We start from the raw sequence: 19,939 nt of genomic DNA on the forward strand, positions 1-19,939 counted from the left end.
AGTATCTTATTTGGAAGCCCGACTAAAAACACAGTCTGGGCCGAATATGATGCCTCAGAAACCTTTGCAAAGGAGAGACAGTGTGGTGGGTTTGTTTTTTTTTTTTCATCCCTGCTTCCTTTGCAACAGGCGGTGATCAATGGGACGTAATGCGTGCCAGGACGGCTTTGAATAATTCTGTTACTATCCAGGGACATAAACCCACTGATGGAGGCGAAGAGAGACAGTGTGTCAGCACTTTAGTTCCGGGCTCCTGGCGTTTGCCTCTGCACCGAGCCCAGCCGGTCACCTGCAGCCCAAGATGTGCGACTGCTTCCACCTGGTTCTTCCCAACTGGCAAGGATCCCCAGCCAGCGGTGGGCTTACTTTTTCTATACTTTGCCATTGCTGTTGTGTCTTGCCGGATCCTCTCTCCCTGCAGCTCTTTGGGTGTGGCTTCCGACTGGGGGGGGGGGGGGGATGCTGGAATCAGAGCCTGGGAAGAATCCGGCGTTGCTGAGCAGAAACTTTGCCTATAAGCTGCGTTAGGCCGGAGTTTAAGCGTTAGAATGTTAAGAAATGATTTTCATTTTGTGAAGGTCTAGCTTGAGTTTAAGGAGCCGGGTGGGGTTTTTTTTTTTTTTCTGAAACAAAAACGCTTGCATGCTGAAAACTAAATATAATGAATTGTCCCAAAACAACTATAGAATGGATGTTAATAAGATGTAATTCTCTATATGTTTGTCACATAGATGTAGATAGTACAAGGCTATATAGATATAATATACAGTTTGATATGCAATCAGTTTGATTGTATGCTGATAATTCACTGTTTCCACAGGAGATGTTTATTGCACCAAAGACACATTTTTATCTATTAGCTGTGCATGTTCTTTTATTTTTAAGTGCAAAAACTGTGCAATTTCATACAAACCACAGGCATAAAAGATGAAAATATTGAAGGGCCTTGAACATTCAAGGTGGTTCCAATATTTTTTTTAAGGACCCACAGTACATTTCTTAGTGCAGTAGGTCATGGCAAATTATTTACTTTTCTTTCTCAGCCTCGTTCATACCTGGCCAGAGAAGGTCACTGGACTAAGAAGCCTTGCTCACAGAGTGTGTGTTGTATGTTGCAGTTATGGCGTAGTCTCTTGTCTCCACCCTGCACCAATATGGAGACATGCTAAGCCACCCTGGAGGCATATATTATTATTATTTGACTTTTGTAATACATCTAGGTGGAATAGTTGTGGACAGAGATGAACGGGGTGTATGTATATATTTTTAATTTCTGTTGGGAGAATCCAATAATGGGAAATTAAGGATGGATAAAAGCTGAATGAGTCCCATTTATAGTAGTTTCCTATCCTGTGAACATCTTTGGGATTTATTTTTTTTCCCTTCAGATCTGCGGGGGTTTTTTTTTCTGATAATGAAAAAAAATCTTTGATTACTGGAACTAATCTATATTTTATGGGAACAAAAGTCAATGTGGTTTTTTATAGCTTAGCTGACAGATGGGCTCCCTGATTGCTTTAGATATATTTCTTCCTTGTGAGTTCTGAAGTTCTTTCGTTCGAGATTGGCGATACTTTTGAAATCTAATTTTGTTGATATTTGCACTGTCTTAAATAAAAACAAGTAGACTTGTGTCATTAAATGCTTTTACATATTTTTCTATTGATATTTGAAATAAGCAGCCGTGCTGCATCGCAAAACTATCCATGAAAGGAATGCTTGCATTATGCTATTTTTACGGGTAACAGTTTTCCTCACTCCCATCACCCACATTCCTTTTGGACTTGACGGTCTCCCAAAGGTTGCTTAATCCTTCTATTAGCAAAACTGCCGTCTTTCATTTTTGGCGTTCACCCAGCAACGGTCGAGAGAGCGTGCGTGACAGATTAAAAATCAAGAAGTTCTTCCTTGTAACAGGGCTTCACTTGAGACCAGTCTTTTGCAAACTGTGTGCCGTGGCACACTAGCGGGCCTCCTGAGATTTCAGGTGTGCCGCGGCACACTGGGAGGAGGAGAAGCGCCGGCACCAGCTGACTGCCTACAGGACACGTTCCTCTCCTTCTCTCCAGCCTTCTTCCCTGCTGGCACCTCCCCCCCCAGGATGCATATTTGGACGTCAACGTGATGACATCACGCATTCATGTGATGTCATTACAGCAACACCCGTGCACTTTCGGATGCCTCAAGTCATGGCCACTACGTTTAGTGTACCACTGCTTGAGAAAGTTTGCAGGACACTGCTTTAGATAGAGACACATTTTTCAAGTCAGAGGTTTTTTTTTAAAGCCCAAGCATTAGTTGAAAGATTTCTGTTAACATTGTGACCCATTCTTTTGTTATAATGATTTTATTCACGAAGAGGTATTAAGTGATAGTCTATAAACTAGCACCAAGATTTAGGAGCTCCAGTGCCATGGGCTTAACACGAGAGCTTACTAGCATAAGTCAACACTGGTGCGCCTGAAGTTGAATGCAAACAGTTACACCAGCTCAAAGGCAGTTGCTGTTGGGCCTATATTCTATAAATGACGCCTAAGAAATCAGCGTGATAAAGGACAGCGCTTATGCAATTCTGTAAAACACTTCCGAAGTTAGGCGCAGTTTATAGAATCATGCTTAGTGCCTGTATGTGTGACAAACATCTAGGCACTCCCATTTGGGCTGATGAAAACCAGGCCTAAATACCCACGCACAGATCGGCCATTTCTATAGCAGTGCACCTAACTTAGAAATGCCCATGATCCGCTCATGCTCCTCCCATGGCCATGAGATTTGCACCCTAGAATTTATATGCACCATTTTATAGCTTACACTTAGGGTTAGATTCACTAAGCCCATCAATTAAGTTCCGACCACTTAGCGACCCCTTTGCGACCCGATTCCCCTCTGACCCGATTGCGACCCAATTCCCTTCTGACCCGATTCACTAACCTCTGTCCCGATCATCCTCCGATCTGCGCATGCAAATGAGGGGGAACGGCATTCAAATGTAGGCAGGCAGCGATTCACTAAAAAAAAAAAAAAAAAATGAGGGACACCGACTGGGCTGACCGATCCAAAAATAAGCAACTGCTGAGGACCAGTCGCTCAGGTCCTTTCCGACTGCCCTGCCTCCTGCCGCCTTGCTCTCTGCCCTGCTTCTCTGCCCTCTGCCCCCGACTCTCTTGCCCTTCCCCGTAGTGCAAGTCTATGGTTTTAACCCGTGGGTTTAAAGCGGGTTAAAACCACGGGCTTGCAAAGAAAAAAAAAAGTAAAGTTTCCTGCTCTGCCGGGCACGGAGGGCCAGCGCATGTGCAGACCATCTACAGATGGTCTGCGCATGTGTCGGGATCGCTGTAGAGCAGGGGTCTCAAAGTCTCTCCTTGAAGGCCGCAATCCAGTCGGGTTTTCAGGATTTCCCCAATAAATATGCATGAGATCTATGTGCATGCACTGCTTTCAATGCATATTCATTGAGGAAATCCTGAAAACCCGTCTGGATTGCGGCCCTCAAGGAGGGACTTTGAGATCCCTGCTGTAGAGCGATCCAGGTGGTTGGTTGGGGGTGTGATTTCAATTGCCCTCATTTGCATGAAGGTGATTCGTGAATCAGCCCCCCGGCCATGGATCAGATCGGATCTTTCCTTGCACTTATGTGCTGACTCCAGATTCTATATATGGTACCTGGATGTCTGAGCCGAAATTAAATATCGCTAGATAGCTGGCCAAACAGAACTTAGCCGGCTCAGAGCCGTTCCCAGCTGACTAAATCCCACTGAATATAAGGGGGAGAAGGTTGATGCTGGACACAGGGGAGAGAAGGAGGGAAGGGAAGAAGGTGAGGAAGATATATGCTAGACTACAGGAAGGAGAAGAGAGTGATACCAGATCAGGGGAAGGGGGTGATGCAAGGAGAGAGATGTCAGACCACAAGAAGGGAGAGGGAAGGAGGAGAGAGATGGCAGAAAAAAAGATTAAAAAATAAAATCACCAGACAACAAAGGTAGGAAAATGATTTTATTTTCAATTCAGTTACTGAAATATGTTAGCTTTGAAATTTTACATCTGCTGTCTATATTTTGCACTGTTCAGGAAGAAATTCATTTGTTCTCCTAGGACAAGCAGGATGAGTCAGCCACATATGGGTATTGTCCCAACAGCTCCCAATTTGTGGATAAGCTCTCCAATAGCTCAGAGAGATTTTTTTTTTTTCTCTGAGCACGTGCAGTGCCCGGGCCCCACTGGGCATGCCCGAGCCCTACCCATTTCCCCCTGCTTCCCCCTAATCCCCAGTCTTTAGTTTCCGCCCGTTCCCATCGGTTGGATTTTCTACAGCTCTCCATTACAACTTTTCTACTCATCACCTTGAAGATGCCTGAATCATCTAAAGAAATGACTGGGATGCAGGAGAAGGGTCCTCATGAATTGTGCGCCCACTGATTGGATCCGGCGCTCGAGGTTTCTGTGTTGCTTGCATTGTGTGAACATGTCACCATGTGCACGCAAGCTAAGGAAGAGGGCACTGAGAGACTTCATGAAGAGAAGTGAGGCCCTGTTTCTATTTATCTGGTTTTATGTACTGCATGCGTTAGATGTGGGGCATTTAGATTTAGATTTTTAGCAAAGCCTTTGACAGTGTTCCACAAAGATGTCTAATAAATAAACTGAGTGCCCTCGGGATGGGTCCCAAAGTGACAGACTGAGTTAGGAACTGGTTGAGTGGAAGATGACAGAGGGTAGTGGTCAATGGAGATCGCTCTGAGGAACATGAGGACGTAAGAGCCATATTGGGTCAGACCAATGGTCCATCTAACCCAGAATCCTTCTACTAAGACTAAAAAATTTGGCCCGCAACTTAGCCTGTGTTTTAGATTTTGGCCCCTTATGTGATTGAGTTTGAAACCCCTGCTATAGGGAGAGGAGGAGATAGTGGAAGCTGTGGATGGGCAGACTGGATTGGCCATTTGGCCCTTATCTGCTATCACGCTTTTATGTTTCTCTGTTTTAAACTTAGCAACTACTTTTGCGATATTGTTAAGGGTACTGTGAGCTAAATCACACATTAAAGGAATTATGTGTTGCGGTGGAACTAGATGGGACATAAGTGGAGAATGGGCATGGAGAGTATAGAGCAATTAACATGCTGTACTTATTGTGTGCTAACCAACTAATGAGCACATCACCACTTAACCTCCTAATAGAGGGTGCTAAGTGCCTCCAAGCTAAATGCAAACGTGTACCATGTGCTAATGCAAATGTAAATGCATGACCTGCAATGGAAAATTCAGGGCACAGCCCTGATAGCTGCAGCTTTAAATCTGCAGCTACTACATGTTAATTTGCTGCATCAAACCATGGTAAATGCAAAATCTAATGCACTTTAGTAAACGGGGCCTCTTAATTTTCTGTAGTGAAACGTAGCTTGTCTAGTTTATACCTAAATCCAGCCCTGGTAGAGACAGTAAAAAAAAAAAAAAAAGGTCAATAAAAAGGGAGATGATTATTTTATGTGTAATGAATCTAGTTGAATTGCTTTAAAATGGAAAATACTAAAAAACCACAATGTACCAAGTCTGAGTAATCAACAGAACAACTCTGAAATAGACTGGTATGACTAAAGGTTTAAGAATACCTATAGAATAGAATTGAGGTACTCTCAGATACCCGCTACCAGGATCATCAAAGATCTCACTGGATATATATGTGCGGGTTCAGATATCAATCATCGAGTACCAAAGTATGCAAAGAAGTGCTCTAAAGTGCTTAGTGAAAATAAATATTCAAAATTAAATAGAAATATATTGCACTTATCTTAATACACCCTACGGGACCCGTTTCACCCAGCTTGGGCTTCTTCAGGGGTCAATTATCTAAAAAATGAATACAAAAACATATTAAACACATCTTAAACCCTCATGTGTACTTATATCTATGACTGTAATGCAGATGAAGTGCCTTTAAGTTTAAAATTTAAAGTTTAAAATTTAAGGTATAATGACTTACGTGTATTGTCTCGGGTTAACAAGACAAAAAATGGCGCTCTAGCATTGAAAACGCCAGCGCATGCGTGTTTAAATACTAAATCCTTATAAAATGAGCGCATGCGTGAAAAGCTAACTTAAATAAAATATATTTGTCAATAAAACACCCTCCAATCTATCATGCTGTTTAATCCCTTTGGTGTCATGGTTTGTAGTCTATAAATCCATCTGATTTCTCTTTGCGCCAAACGTCTTTTCCTATCTCCCCCTCTGTAGTTAGAATCTTCCTTATCGATGCAAAAACACCTTAGATCTTCAAATTTATGTTTGGCAATAGAGCAATGCTCCACCAAAGGAGCCGACATTTTATTATGTTTAATGTTAGACTTATGTTCTATCATGCGAGTTCTAAAACTCCTAGATGTCATCCCGACATACATTTTTTTGCAGGTACAAAAAATAACATAAATCACAAAATCAGAAGAACAAGTCAGAAATTTGTTAATGTAATATGTTTTTCCATCAACTGGATTGGTGAAGGAATTTGATGTAATGGTCGAAGCACAAATACTACAGTGGCCACATCTATGGAAGCCATTAGGTAAAAGATTTCTTTGCGGATCTTCTGCACACATATCTCTAGACGAGGAAAACAGTTCTTTTAAGTTACGTTCACGAGAAAATGCCATTCTCAATTGTGTTTGTTCAAAAATTTTCTTTGTCTGAACTATTTTCCAATTGCTTTTGAAGATCTTGGCTAATGTATTACCATCATTAAAATACTTCAACACACATGTCATAATCTCATCGTTTTGATCATTGATTTTGTTGTTCGTTTCATCCATCAACCACTCTCTATGTATGTATTTCGCTCTCTTTTGTGATTGTTTTAATACATGCTGAGGATAACCCCTCTTTTTTAATTTTCTTATAAAGTTCTTGGAATGAGTAGAATAATCTATATCTTGAGTGCAATTTCTTTTAATACGCAAAAGTTGTGAGAATGGTAGATTTTTCTTCAAATTATATGGATGACAGCTATTGTAACTCAAAAACGTGTTCCTATCGGTGGGTTTAGAATACAGATTGAATACAAATTTATTAGAAATTTGTGTTATTTTCAAATCCAAAAATTCAATCTCGTGTGAAGAATATTTCATTGTGAATTTTAAATTTTCATCACAACTATTCAACCACTTAAAGAACTCATGTAAGCTATCAATAGATCCTTCCCACAACATTAGGATGTCATCAATATATCTAAACCATTTGAAAATATATGGTTCAAACGGTGAATTCCGTATCCAGGTTTTCTCAAAATCACACATATACAAGTTGGCAACAGAGGGCGCAAACACTGCTCCCATTGCTACCCCCGATTTCTGTTGGTAAAACTCATTATTATATATAAAAAAATTTTCTCTCATAGCAATTTGTGCTAGATTCAAAATGAAGTTAGATGGAATGAAATGAGGTCTTATTCTTTTTTCTAAAATGTCCTTAATGACATTTAAAGCTTCACTTTGCGGAATGGAGGTATAAAGTGATGTGACATCTAGAGAGACCAACACATATGCAACATTCTGTTCAGTGATCTTTTCAAGTTGCTTCATAATATCCTTCGAATCTTTGATGTATGATTCTGATTTGATTACTTCGTATTTTAAAAACTCATCTATAAAACTAGACAACGGCTCCAATAAAGATCCCTTTGCTGACATTATAGGGCGACCTGGAGGGTTTTCTAAATTTTTATGAATCTTGGGTGCCGTATACAAAATGGGAATCATAGGATTAGGAGGATTCAAAAATCTATAGTCTTTCTGTGTCAAAAAACCTTGTAGTAATCCCTGGTTAGTAATTTGTTGTATTTTTCTCTGCAATTTTGTAGTAGGATTGAAACGTAAACGTTCATATGTTTTCAAATCTTGTAACTGTTTCAGAATCTCTTCATTATATTTACTTTTGTCTTGGACTACTATAGCTCCCCCTTTGTCTGCTCTAGTAATGACAATCGTTCGATCTTTAGATAGGGTCATAAGAGCCTTCCTTTCATCTGTAGTTAAATTATTGTGTCTAAATGTCTGTTGATATTGTTCTTGCCAATTTTCTACATCTTTGATAACACACTGTTTAAACGATTGTATAATGGGATCGAGAGGGGTGGGAGGACACCAAACACTTTTTGGAGGTAATATGGAACGATCATATGTAGGAGGTACTTCACTAAAGTAAACTTTCAGATGTAGTTTTCTTATTAATTTTTCTAAATCAATATGAAACTGTACTTCGTTGAACTTAGTCGAAGGTACGAAAGATAAACCAAGAGAAAGTACCTTGAATTCAATAGGACAAACAACAAAAGAGGAAGGATAAGAGGAAGAGGTACACAACGTCAAAGACCAAACACTCGGTCTCAAACGAATCGGAATCAGTGGTAATCAACATTTCAAAAAGACCGTTGACTCCTATTGAATTCAAGGTACTTTCTCTTGGTTTATCTTTCGTACCTTCGACTAAGTTCAACGAAGTACAGTTTCATATTGATTTAGAAAAATTAATAAGAAAACTACATCTGAAAGTTTACTTTAGTGAAGTACCTCCTACATATGATCGTTCCATATTACCTCCAAAAAGTGTTTGGTGTCCTCCCACCCCTCTCGATCCCATTATACAATCGTTTAAACAGTGTGTTATCAAAGATGTAGAAAATTGGCAAGAACAATATCAACAGACATTTAGACACAATAATTTAACTACAGATGAAAGGAAGGCTCTTATGACCCTATCTAAAGATCGAACGATTGTCATTACTAGAGCAGACAAAGGGGGAGCTATAGTAGTCCAAGACAAAAGTAAATATAATGAAGAGATTCTGAAACAGTTACAAGATTTGAAAACATATGAACGTTTACGTTTCAATCCTACTACAAAATTGCAGAGAAAAATACAACAAATTACTAACCAGGGATTACTACAAGGTTTTTTGACACAGAAAGACTATAGATTTTTGAATCCTCCTAATCCTATGATTCCCATTTTGTATACGGCACCCAAGATTCATAAAAATTTAGAAAACCCTCCAGGTCGCCCTATAATGTCAGCAAAGGGATCTTTATTGGAGCCGTTGTCTAGTTTTATAGATGAGTTTTTAAAATACGAAGTAATCAAATCAGAATCATACATCAAAGATTCGAAGGATATTATGAAGCAACTTGAAAAGATCACTGAACAGAATGTTGCATATGTGTTGGTCTCTCTAGATGTCACATCACTTTATACCTCCATTCCGCAAAGTGAAGCTTTAAATGTCATTAAGGACATTTTAGAAAAAAGAATAAGACCTCATTTCATTCCATCTAACTTCATTTTGAATCTAGCACAAATTGCTATGAGAGAAAATTTTTTTATATATAATAATGAGTTTTACCAACAGAAATCGGGGGTAGCAATGGGAGCAGTGTTTGCGCCCTCTGTTGCCAACTTGTATATGTGTGATTTTGAGAAAACCTGGATACGGAATTCACCGTTTGAACCATATATTTTCAAATGGTTTAGATATATTGATGACATCCTAATGTTGTGGGAAGGATCTATTGATAGCTTACATGAGTTCTTTAAGTGGTTGAATAGTTGTGATGAAAATTTAAAATTCACAATGAAATATTCTTCACACGAGATTGAATTTTTGGATTTGAAAATAACACAAATTTCTAATAAATTTGTATTCAATCTGTATTCTAAACCCACCGATAGGAACACGTTTTTGAGTTACAATAGCTGTCATCCATATAATTTGAAGAAAAATCTACCATTCTCACAACTTTTGCGTATTAAAAGAAATTGCACTCAAGATATAGATTATTCTACTCATTCCAAGAACTTTATAAGAAAATTAAAAAAGAGGGGTTATCCTCAGCATGTATTAAAACAATCACAAAAGAGAGCGAAATACATACATAGAGAGTGGTTGATGGATGAAACGAACAACAAAATCAATGATCAAAACGATGAGATTATGACATGTGTGTTGAAGTATTTTAATGATGGTAATACATTAGCCAAGATCTTCAAAAGCAATTGGAAAATAGTTCAGACAAAGAAAATTTTTGAACAAACACAATTGAGAATGGCATTTTCTCGTGAACGTAACTTAAAAGAACTGTTTTCCTCGTCTAGAGATATGTGTGCAGAAGATCCGCAAAGAAATCTTTTACCTAATGGCTTCCATAGATGTGGCCACTGTAGTATTTGTGCTTCGACCATTACATCAAATTCCTTCACCAATCCAGTTGATGGAAAAACATATTACATTAACAAATTTCTGACTTGTTCTTCTGATTTTGTGATTTATGTTATTTTTTGTACCTGCAAAAAAATGTATGTCGGGATGACATCTAGGAGTTTTAGAACTCGCATGATAGAACATAAGTCTAACATTAAACATAATAAAATGTCGGCTCCTTTGGTGGAGCATTGCTCTATTGCCAAACATAAATTTGAAGATCTAAGGTGTTTTTGCATCGATAAGGAAGATTCTAACTACAGAGGGGGAGATAGGAAAAGACGTTTGGCGCAAAGAGAAATCAGATGGATTTATAGACTACAAACCATGACACCAAAGGGATTAAACAGCATGATAGATTGGAGGGTGTTTTATTGACAAATATATTTTATTTAAGTTAGCTTTTCACGCATGCGCTCATTTTATAAGGATTTAGTATTTAAACACGCATGCGCTGGCGTTTTCAATGCTAGAGCGCCATTTTTTGTCTTGTTAACCCGAGACAATACACGTAAGTCATTATACCTTAAATTTTAAACTTTAAATTTTAAACTTAAAGGCACTTCATCTGCATTACAGTCATAGATATAAGTACACATGAGGGTTTAAGATGTGTTTAATATGTTTTTGTATTCATTTTTTAGATAATTGACCCCTGAAGAAGCCCAAGCTGGGTGAAACGGGTCCCGTAGGGTGTATTAAGATAAGTGCAATATATTTCTATTTAATTTTGAATATTTATTTTCACTAAGCACTTTAGAGCACTTCTTTGCATACTTTGGTACTCGATGATTGATATCTGAACCCGCACATATATATCCAGTGAGATCTTTGATGATCCTGGTAGCGGGTATCTGAGAGTACCTCAATTCTATTTTAAAATGGAAAAGCCATTATTAAAAAAATAAAAACTGAACGCCACGGCTTGGTGGGGATAATGGTCTTCAAACTGTATGCACCAGGAAAATGTCTTTCTGAAACGCAGCTTCCTTCTCTGCAGCCCCTCACACCCAGTCACGAGGACGCTAATGGCTCTGGTGAGATGCCAGGCCGAAACTGGACACGGAGCCCAGCTTTTGATGTTGGCTTCTGACAGGGGGGGGGGGTTGGTGCCAGCTTTGTCAGACAAGGTTCTGTTTTTTCCTTTTCTTGGGCTGTCTCTCCACCCAGTTCACAGGGTTTCACTGAGAACCCTTTAGAGTCTGTTTTTATGTATTTATTTTAAAACATGGACTCTGCTGTCCTTCTAATACAAATCAGAGCTAGACAAGAGATTTATGTTTTCTATATTAGAGAAACAAGGGCTCTGCTTTTGCTTGTCCACACCAATCCATTTCCTGGAGGCACACCTTTCCTGTCAGATTTTCAGGATTACCCTCAACGATTATGCACAGAGAGATTTGCATACAATATTTGTAAAGGTTTCTCATGTCTGTTCATTGTGGTAGTTGTCAAAATGCTATGTGCTGCTTTGCTGTTCATTGTGGAAAGCGATATGGTGATATAATGCAAAAACCAAACTATGGGCCATGGGCCCATGGAATGGGATGATTCATGCGGAGAGCTGATGTCCAAGATGAAGGCTTTATTAAAACAAATGAATAATCCAAATAAATAATCCACATAAAAATGTCTAGGGCCTGAACCACTGGAAACATATGGCCCCAACAGGGTCCGTGTTTCGACACTATTGTCTTCTACAGGGGTCCCTGAAGGTCCTAACAGCAGGATGAGTTTATCTCACTAGTGCAGAGATCTTTTCATTTTCTTTTATATTTAATCCACAAGCCTGCTGTTAGGACCTACAGGGACCCCTGAAGAAGACAGTAGTGTCGAAACACGGACCGTATTGGGTCTATATATTTCCAGTGGTTCAGGCCCTAGACATTTGTATGTGGATTATTTATTTGTTTTAATAAAACCTTTAACTTGGACATCAGCTCTCCGCAAGTTTTATGTTTTGGTTGGAGGAATCAGGGTCAACTTTCTTGTATGGGATGATTCCATTTCATCGTGGGACATTTCAGTGTGGCTGCAATGAAACGTCCCCTTCCGGTGGGAGTGCTTGACGGGGAGGTACCGGATCATGGACAGGGGGGATGGGGGACAGGGAGGAGAGAGGAAGGAAAACATTTTGGGGAGTGTGGGGAGGGCATCACCCCCCAAACGCTGAAACACTGAGTCGGGGCACAGGTACCATTCATGACGCTACTCACTGGGTACGCGTCAGCAGGCACTGCCAATACAAGCGCATAGAAAATAGAGGCCAAAGGCAGTTTCTTCTGCGCGCACCTTCTCCCCTGGCCATTCCCACTCCAGCAAACCCATCACTGGATAGACTGGCTCGAAGTGACCACAGCAGGTGATCCTCTGTTTTGGTCATTTTATTGTGGCAAGATCAGCACAATGAAATGGCCACTCTGAAATGGCTACGATGAAACGACCGCTGAATCGTCCTAGACCCCAAGGGCCCGATACTCCAAAACCTAAACTGCCCATACATAAAACACGTTCCTCCCCTTGCTTTTGTAGCGTGCATATGCTTTGAATCAATAGCTCGGAGCATCGGAGGGCTATGTTTCTGAGCTTTTCCTGTAGTATGTGGCTAGTGCTGTTTGCTTCAGCTCCAAGAGCTTTGAGCATCTGGGCCCAGGAGAGGGTTAACAACATAAGAATTGCCACTGCTGGGTCAGACCAGTGGTCCATCATGCCCAGCAGTCCTCTCACGCGGCGGCCCTCTGGTCTAAGACCAGCAACCTAACTGAGACTAGCCCTACCAGCGCACGTTCTCGTTCAGCAGGAACTTGTCTAACTTTGTCTTGAATCTTTGGAGGGTGTTTTCCCCTATAACAGCCTCTGGAAGAGCGTTCCAGATTTCTACCACTCTCTGGGTGAAGAAGAACTTCCTTACGTTTGTACAGAATCTATCCCCTTTCAACTTTAGAGAGTGCCCTCTCGTTCTCCCTACCTTGGAGAGGGTGAACAATCTGTCCTTATCTACTAAGTCATTTACATCAATGAGGTTTCTTCTGTTGTTGCTTGTTGTTGGTAAATGAATCTGGGCAGGATTTCATTTGCCAATGAACGGTTGACAGTTGAAAGCCCCTTTTCTGGCTTCATCTCCTGGCCCCTACCATAATTGTTGGCGGTCCAGTGGGAAAAGGTGGGGCAGGAGCGATGCCCATGGTGTTGGCCACATTCAATATGGTGGCTGTGACTGTCCATCCTCGTCTTGTAGGAAACCTTCATTTTTTCAGTGTTAAAATAAACTAAACATTTGGTAACTCATCCTCTAAACAGTTTGACTTTTCATTCTTATGAGATTTAAAGCTTGTGATGCTCTGATTAATTCAAAGTCAAATGCCCAATGTCTTTTTTCCTACTACATCGAAATAAATATTGGGTGGGGTGGCCCATGGGCCAAGATAGTGCTACACATTTTGGGCCTGATTCTGTATAGAAATGCCCATCTCAGCAGCCACCTAAGCAACTTTTGAGAATCGCACACAGGCGTCCTATACAAAATCACGCCTGTCCTAATGGGCAGACACCTAACTTTGCCTAACCACACCAATTCTCTAACCGGCGTCATAAGAACATAAGAATTGCCGCTGCTGGGTCAGACCAGTGGTCCATCCTGCCCATCAGTCCGCTCACGCGGCGGCCCCAAGGTCAAGACCAGTGCTCCAAATGAGTCCAGTCTCACCAGTTTAACATGAACTTGTCCAACTTTGTCTTGAAACCCTGGAGGGTGTTTTCCCCTATAACAGACTCCGGAAGAGCGTTCCAGTTTTCTATCACTCTCTGGGTGAAGAAGAATTTCCTTACGTTTGTACGGAATCTATCCCCTTTCAACTTTAGAGAGTATCCTCTCATTCTCCCTACCTTAGAGTGGGTGAACAGTCAGTCTTTCTCTACTAAGTCTATTCCTTTCAGTATTTTGAATGCAGTCTCCTCTTTTCAAGGGAAAAGAAGCCCAGTTTCTCTAATCTCTCGCTGTACGGCAACTCCTCCAGCCCCTTAATCATTTTAGTTGCACCCCGCTAGTGACGCTCTTCCAGTCTGAGAATTGTCCATTTACCCCCACTCTCTGTTTCCTATGCTTCAGCCAGTTCTTAATCCACGTGAGTATTTCACCCTCAATTCCATGGCATGCAATTTTCCGAAGTAGTCGTTCATGTGGAACTTTGTCGAACGCCTAGGGTCGCTTAAACTCACCTAAGGCCACTTCCAGTTGAAACCACTCCCACGTCCAGCCTTGGCAGAGTTTAAGCATCCCTAGATGCCTCCCTGCACCCGCGTCAGCCGCCTACAGTGTAGGCGGCCTGCCTCGGGTTGGTTTTTTTTGGGGGGTTAAAATATGTGTGCGTCCCAATTGGCTGGTTGGACAGCGGTAGGATGTCTACTGCTGCCTACAACTGGGTCTCCGTTTATTGAACTTGACCCTTTGTGCTGTCATTAATAGTCTATTCATAAAACTCAAAAAGAGACACCGATTCCAAAGTAATTTGTTGAAAATTACTGTAAACCTTAAATCTAATTATTTAAAGTATTTCAATTATTTCAATTATTTATTAATTATTTCGGGGAAATGCCTCAGACTTAGGAGTAAATCTTTCCAACTGGAACTATTCAAGAGAAGAATGAATTAATCTCTTGCCTCCTTATAACATCACAGGCTAATTCCCCACCTCCCTACCAAAATATTTATTTTATTACTTTAATTAATTAAATAACTTATAACTTTTGATCTAATTTTAATTAATTTAGTAGAGAATCAACATATAACTTATTTTTTTTTAAATTATTTATTTATTCAATTTTCAAAATACAATTCATAAGAACATAAGAACATAAGCAGTGCCTCCGCCGGGTCAGACCATAGGTCCATCTAGCCCAGCAGTCCGCTCCCGCGGCGGCCCAAACAGGTCATGACCTGTCTAAATCATCAGAAGGGGCCCCCATGCCACCTTGGTTTCCTGATGAGTCCTATCTTCCCATCGAAGTCCTAGCCCTCCGGTCTTGCACATGCACGACCTGGTTGGGTTTCTATACTTTCTCAGTATCCCACGATCCCTTTATCCCCCAGGAATCTGTCCAGTCTCTGTTTGAATCCCTGTACCGTACTCTGCCCGATCACTTCCTCCGGTAGCGCATTCCAAGTGTCCACGACCCTTTGGGTGAAGAAAAACTTCCTTGCATTTGTTTTGAACCTATCTCCCTTGAGTTTCTCCGAATGCCCCCTCGTACCTGTTGTCCCCTTCAGCCTGAAGAATCTGTCCCTATCCACCCTCTCTATGCCCCTCATGATCTTGAAGGTCTCTATCATATCACCCCTGAGCCTCCTTTTTTCCAGAGAGAAAATTCAAGATTTACTTGTACAGAAAGCTTTAAGTCAAGAAAATAAAACCACAACAATATTATAAATTCAGGAATACCAATTAACTTAAATCAGCTCAAGTCCACAAATGATCCAAAATGTAATTATAAACGGAAAAAAGCAAAGAAATATTATTAAAGAAAATAATGCAAGTCAGCTGGTAAGGACATCTTAAATATTCTATACTCCTCCATTCTTTTCCTTCTCTAGCCGAGAAAAAGAAAGGAAAGTTGTCAACTGGTAAGGCTCAAAGAAAACATATTTTTGGGAATTATATTGTATAACGCATTTACATGGATATCGCAGGAAAAAAGTTGCTCCAAGAGCTATAATTCCCGGTTTTAACATAAGAAACTCTTTTCTTCGCCGTTGTGTGTCCCTGGCTAAATCTGGGAACATTTGTATTTTGAGTCCCATAAATTCTTTTGCTTTATTTTTAAAGAAAAGTCTCAAAATCCAATTCTTATCCAATGTTAAAGCTAAGGTTGCCACTAATGTTGCAGGAGTAGCCATTTCTTTATCTGATAGTTCCAGTAATGCCGATACATCTATTGGTCCATGGTTATCTTCCTGTTGCTGAATTTGATTTTTCTTGGGAAGATAGTACACCTGTGTAAATGGAGGTAATGAACCCTCAGGAACTTCTAATATTTCCGTCAGGTATCGTTTTAACATCTCTCGCGGAGTAATTGTTGTAATTCGTGGAAAATTAATCAGTCTGATATTGTTGACTCTTGAAAAATTTTCAAATGTTTCAATCTTCCTTCTTAAATTTACGTTGTCCTTAATTAAAGTCTCTTGAAGCTGTTTGGAAGATTTTAATTCATTTTTGATACTGTCTAAAGATGTATTTGAGTCAGCAATATCTTGCTTTATTAAGGTAATTTCTTTTTCTTGGTCTTTCATTTTCCCCTCCACTTGCACTTGTTGGACATTAATTATTTTCGCCATATTTGCCACCAGGTCCCACAAGGCATCTAAAGTGACTTCTTGGGGCTTAACTATGGTAGGAATTTGTAAATGAGTAATCAAAAGTTTGTGCTCACCATTCGACCGCTCTCCTCCACTTCCCTCTGCTTGATTAGGTCCAGTTTCAGTTGTTACAGCACTCCCGACCATATTCAGGCTCTCCTGCAAAACCTGTGAGCCTGAATCGGCTTCCTCAACACAGCTCCGCGCAGCCTCTAGGGGAGAGCTCATCCCGACTTCCGGTGAGCTCTCGACCCCTGGGGAGCTGGTTGCTCGGGGGTGCAGAGGAGGAGGTCTTACGTCGGGGCTCAAAGTGGTCTCAAGACTTCGGTGAGACACCTCTGTTCCGTTCCCACGGGGCGTCTCTAACTGCAGTCCCGACGTCATCATGGTGCCCTGGAATCGCCGAAACAGCGCTTCTATGTTGCCGGAGGTAGGTGTTCCGGAGCGCAGGGAGGCCCCACCGGAGCTCTTTCCCCTTCTTTTCAGCATTTTGAGGCAAGAAAAACTAAACAAAACAGCTCAAAAGAGCTCAGAATCTTCAGCTGTAGCGTCTGTTCGGCGACCTGCTTCAGCGGCTTGCATCCGCGGCCATCTTGGATCAGTTTTCGTTATTCAACATATAACTTATAATCTATTTTAAATTACTTAAATTTAATTAAAGAATCAGCATATCATTTTTTGAGACTCAAGACCAACTTCTGTTAGTGTCAATTTAATTATCTTCTTGCATTTCAGTATATTTCATTATGTTTCAAAGTACAGTGGTACCTCGGTTTACGAGTGTACCGGTTTGCGAGTGTTTTGCAAGACGAGCAGAACATTCGCAAACTTGGTGCCTCGTAAACCGAGGCACCCCCCCCCCCCGCCGCCATTGGGCCCCCCCCCCCCGCCACAACCTGAGATCCCCCAACCCACCCGAACCCTCTTACTTCCAGTGTAGCCTCTGCATCGGCACCGGCACCAGCATGTCCTGTGCGCTGGTGCCGGTGCCCGAAAATCTGCTTCCTGTGCTGGGCCTTGAGCATGCGCGCATGCTCAAGGCCCGGCACAGGAAGCAGATATCCGGGCACCGGCACCAACGCACAGGACATGCTGGTGCCGGTGCCAGTGCCGATGCCGATGCGGAGGCTACACTGGAAGTAAGAAGAGGGTTCGGGTGGGTTGGGGGATCTCAGGTCGCGGCGGGGGGGTGCCGGATCGCGGGGGGAGGGTGCCGGTTTGCGGGGGGGGGGCCTTTGGGGGGAGCAATGCCGGTTCTCGTGGGGGGGGGGGGAGCAGCGCTGCTGGCCTCGGGGGGGAGAAGGTGGGGGGTGGAAACATATCAAAGCAAGTTTCCCTTATTTCCTATGGGGAAATTTGCTTTGATATACGAGCATTTTGGATTACGAGCATGCTCCTGGAACGGATTATGCTCATAATCCAAGGTACCACTGTATATCTTAACTCCTTTTTTTAAGCTTAACAATCCTACATTTCATTTAAACTCATCAAAATTGAAAGTGCTGTAGTGCTTGAAAGACTAAAAAAGCTAAAAGTTCATAGAAAAAGGGCAGAAAGTGCAGAGAAAAAAAGGCTGGAATGTTAAAAAGTATTTCAAAACAAAGTTACTTCGGCTGAAATAAGCCCACAGTTCATTTTAAATTGCTGTTCAATTCATAGCAAAACATTAAGTTCATTCAATTCATTCAAACTTGTGATGATTCAAACAAAAAATTATTCATATATTGTATAAAGTACTTAGCTCAAACATCCTGTGCCAAACTGGCTCCGTTGCTTGTAATCGATATCCAACAAGGCCTTTGTTTTGCAGGGCAAAACTGTAGCACCCGCTGCATCAGGGAAATGACTTAGGCAACGCTTATGTTAACTTTTTCAAAGCTCCAAAACCGTGTTGGCCCCAAGTAATAAAATAAATATTTTGGTAGGGAGGTGGAGAATTAGCCTGTGATGTTATAAGGAGGCAAGTAGAGAATGACACTGTGATAAAATTCATCACCGTTCCCGTCCCCACGGATAACCGCGGGAAACCATCTTCATGTCATTCTTTAAGGAGAGAGGGAAGAATCAGAGTATGAATGGCCACAACCACTGACCCACAAGCTTTGCTTTGAAGAATGCTGGTGTAGAAGGACTGAGGTTGAGATAGACACTACAGAATGACAGTCTCTGGTATCCAGAGCAGATACTGTGATGTCATAATGCCTCATTCCACCAGTGCCTGAGAACCAATCACATCAGTGATGTCACAATGGCTTCATTATCCTTGGCTCACATAAGAATCAGAGTATGAATGGGCTCAATCAAGCTTTGCTCTGAAGAATGCTGGTGTAGAAGGACCGAGGTTGAAATAGACACTAGAAAATGACATGGGATTATTTCCCGCGGTTATCCGCAGGGACAGGAACGGTGATGAATTTTGTCACTGTGTCATTCTCTAGAGGCAAGAGATTAATTCATTCTTCTCTTGAATAGTTCCAGTTGGAAAGATTTACTCCTAAGTCTGAGGCATTTCTCCAAAATAATTAATAAATAATTGAAATATTTTAAATAATTAGATTTAAGGTTTACAGTAAATTTCAACAAATTACTTTGGAATTGGTGTCTCTTTTTTGAGTTTTGTGAATGGTTTTTGTTATTTGTTTATTTTATCAATATAGTACCATTTTAATTTTTGTTGTTTTGTCATTAATAGTCTAAACATTTTAGGCCAAATTCTGCAATTGGCACCTAAAAATGATAAGCATCTAATGTTAGGCGCCTTAATAAAAGGACCCCTAAGTTAGGTGCCTAATTTTAGATGCCTATTTATGTGGCGACGGGTCAAAAACGCGCGAGGACAAAGGCGCGCTGACAACCGAGCATGGACAACTGAGCGCAAGGGTGAATCGCGCTAAAGAAAAATGGTATTTTAAAGGGCTCCGATAGGGGGTGTGGGGGGAACCCCCACACTTTACTTAATAGAGATCGCGTTGGCGTTGTGGGGTTGTAACCCCCCACATTATACTGAAAACTTCACTTTTTCCCTAAAAAACAGGGAAAAAGTTCAGTTTCCAGTATAATGAGGGGGGTTACAAGCCCCCAACCCCCCCCCCCATGCCAGCGCGATCTCTATTAAGTCAAGTGGGGGGTTCCCCACCAACACCCCCCGTCAGAGCCCTTTAAAATACGTTTTTCTTCGGCACAATTCAGCCTTGCGTTCAGTTGTCCGCGTGCCTTTGTTCTCGCGCGTTTTAGACTATGAACCATTTATGTAGGTGCCAGTCTTTAGGCACCTCTTATAGAATTTTCCTTTGTTCTGCCCTAGATGGTATTCCACGCAGGCGCTAAATGGGCAGCTTCCAT

At 41.3% G+C, this 19,939-nt stretch overlaps 1 protein-coding gene across 1 annotated transcript in view; it reads left to right on the plus strand.

Annotated features, from left to right (window-relative positions):
• The first annotated feature begins 223 nt into the window (after positions 1 to 223).
• Positions 224 to 19,939, plus strand: part of AHNAK2 (AHNAK nucleoprotein 2) — a 133,091-nt gene continuing 113,375 nt past the window's right edge. The window contains exon 1 of the mRNA XM_033953266.1: positions 224 to 356. Coding sequence (XP_033809157.1) covers positions 302 to 356 — 55 coding nt within the window. The 5' untranslated portion in view covers positions 224 to 301. The remainder of the gene's footprint in view (positions 357 to 19,939) is intronic.

This window comes from Geotrypetes seraphini, chromosome 7 (assembly GCF_902459505.1).
Source record: "Geotrypetes seraphini chromosome 7, aGeoSer1.1, whole genome shotgun sequence".
NCBI lineage: Eukaryota > Metazoa > Chordata > Amphibia > Gymnophiona > Dermophiidae > Geotrypetes > Geotrypetes seraphini.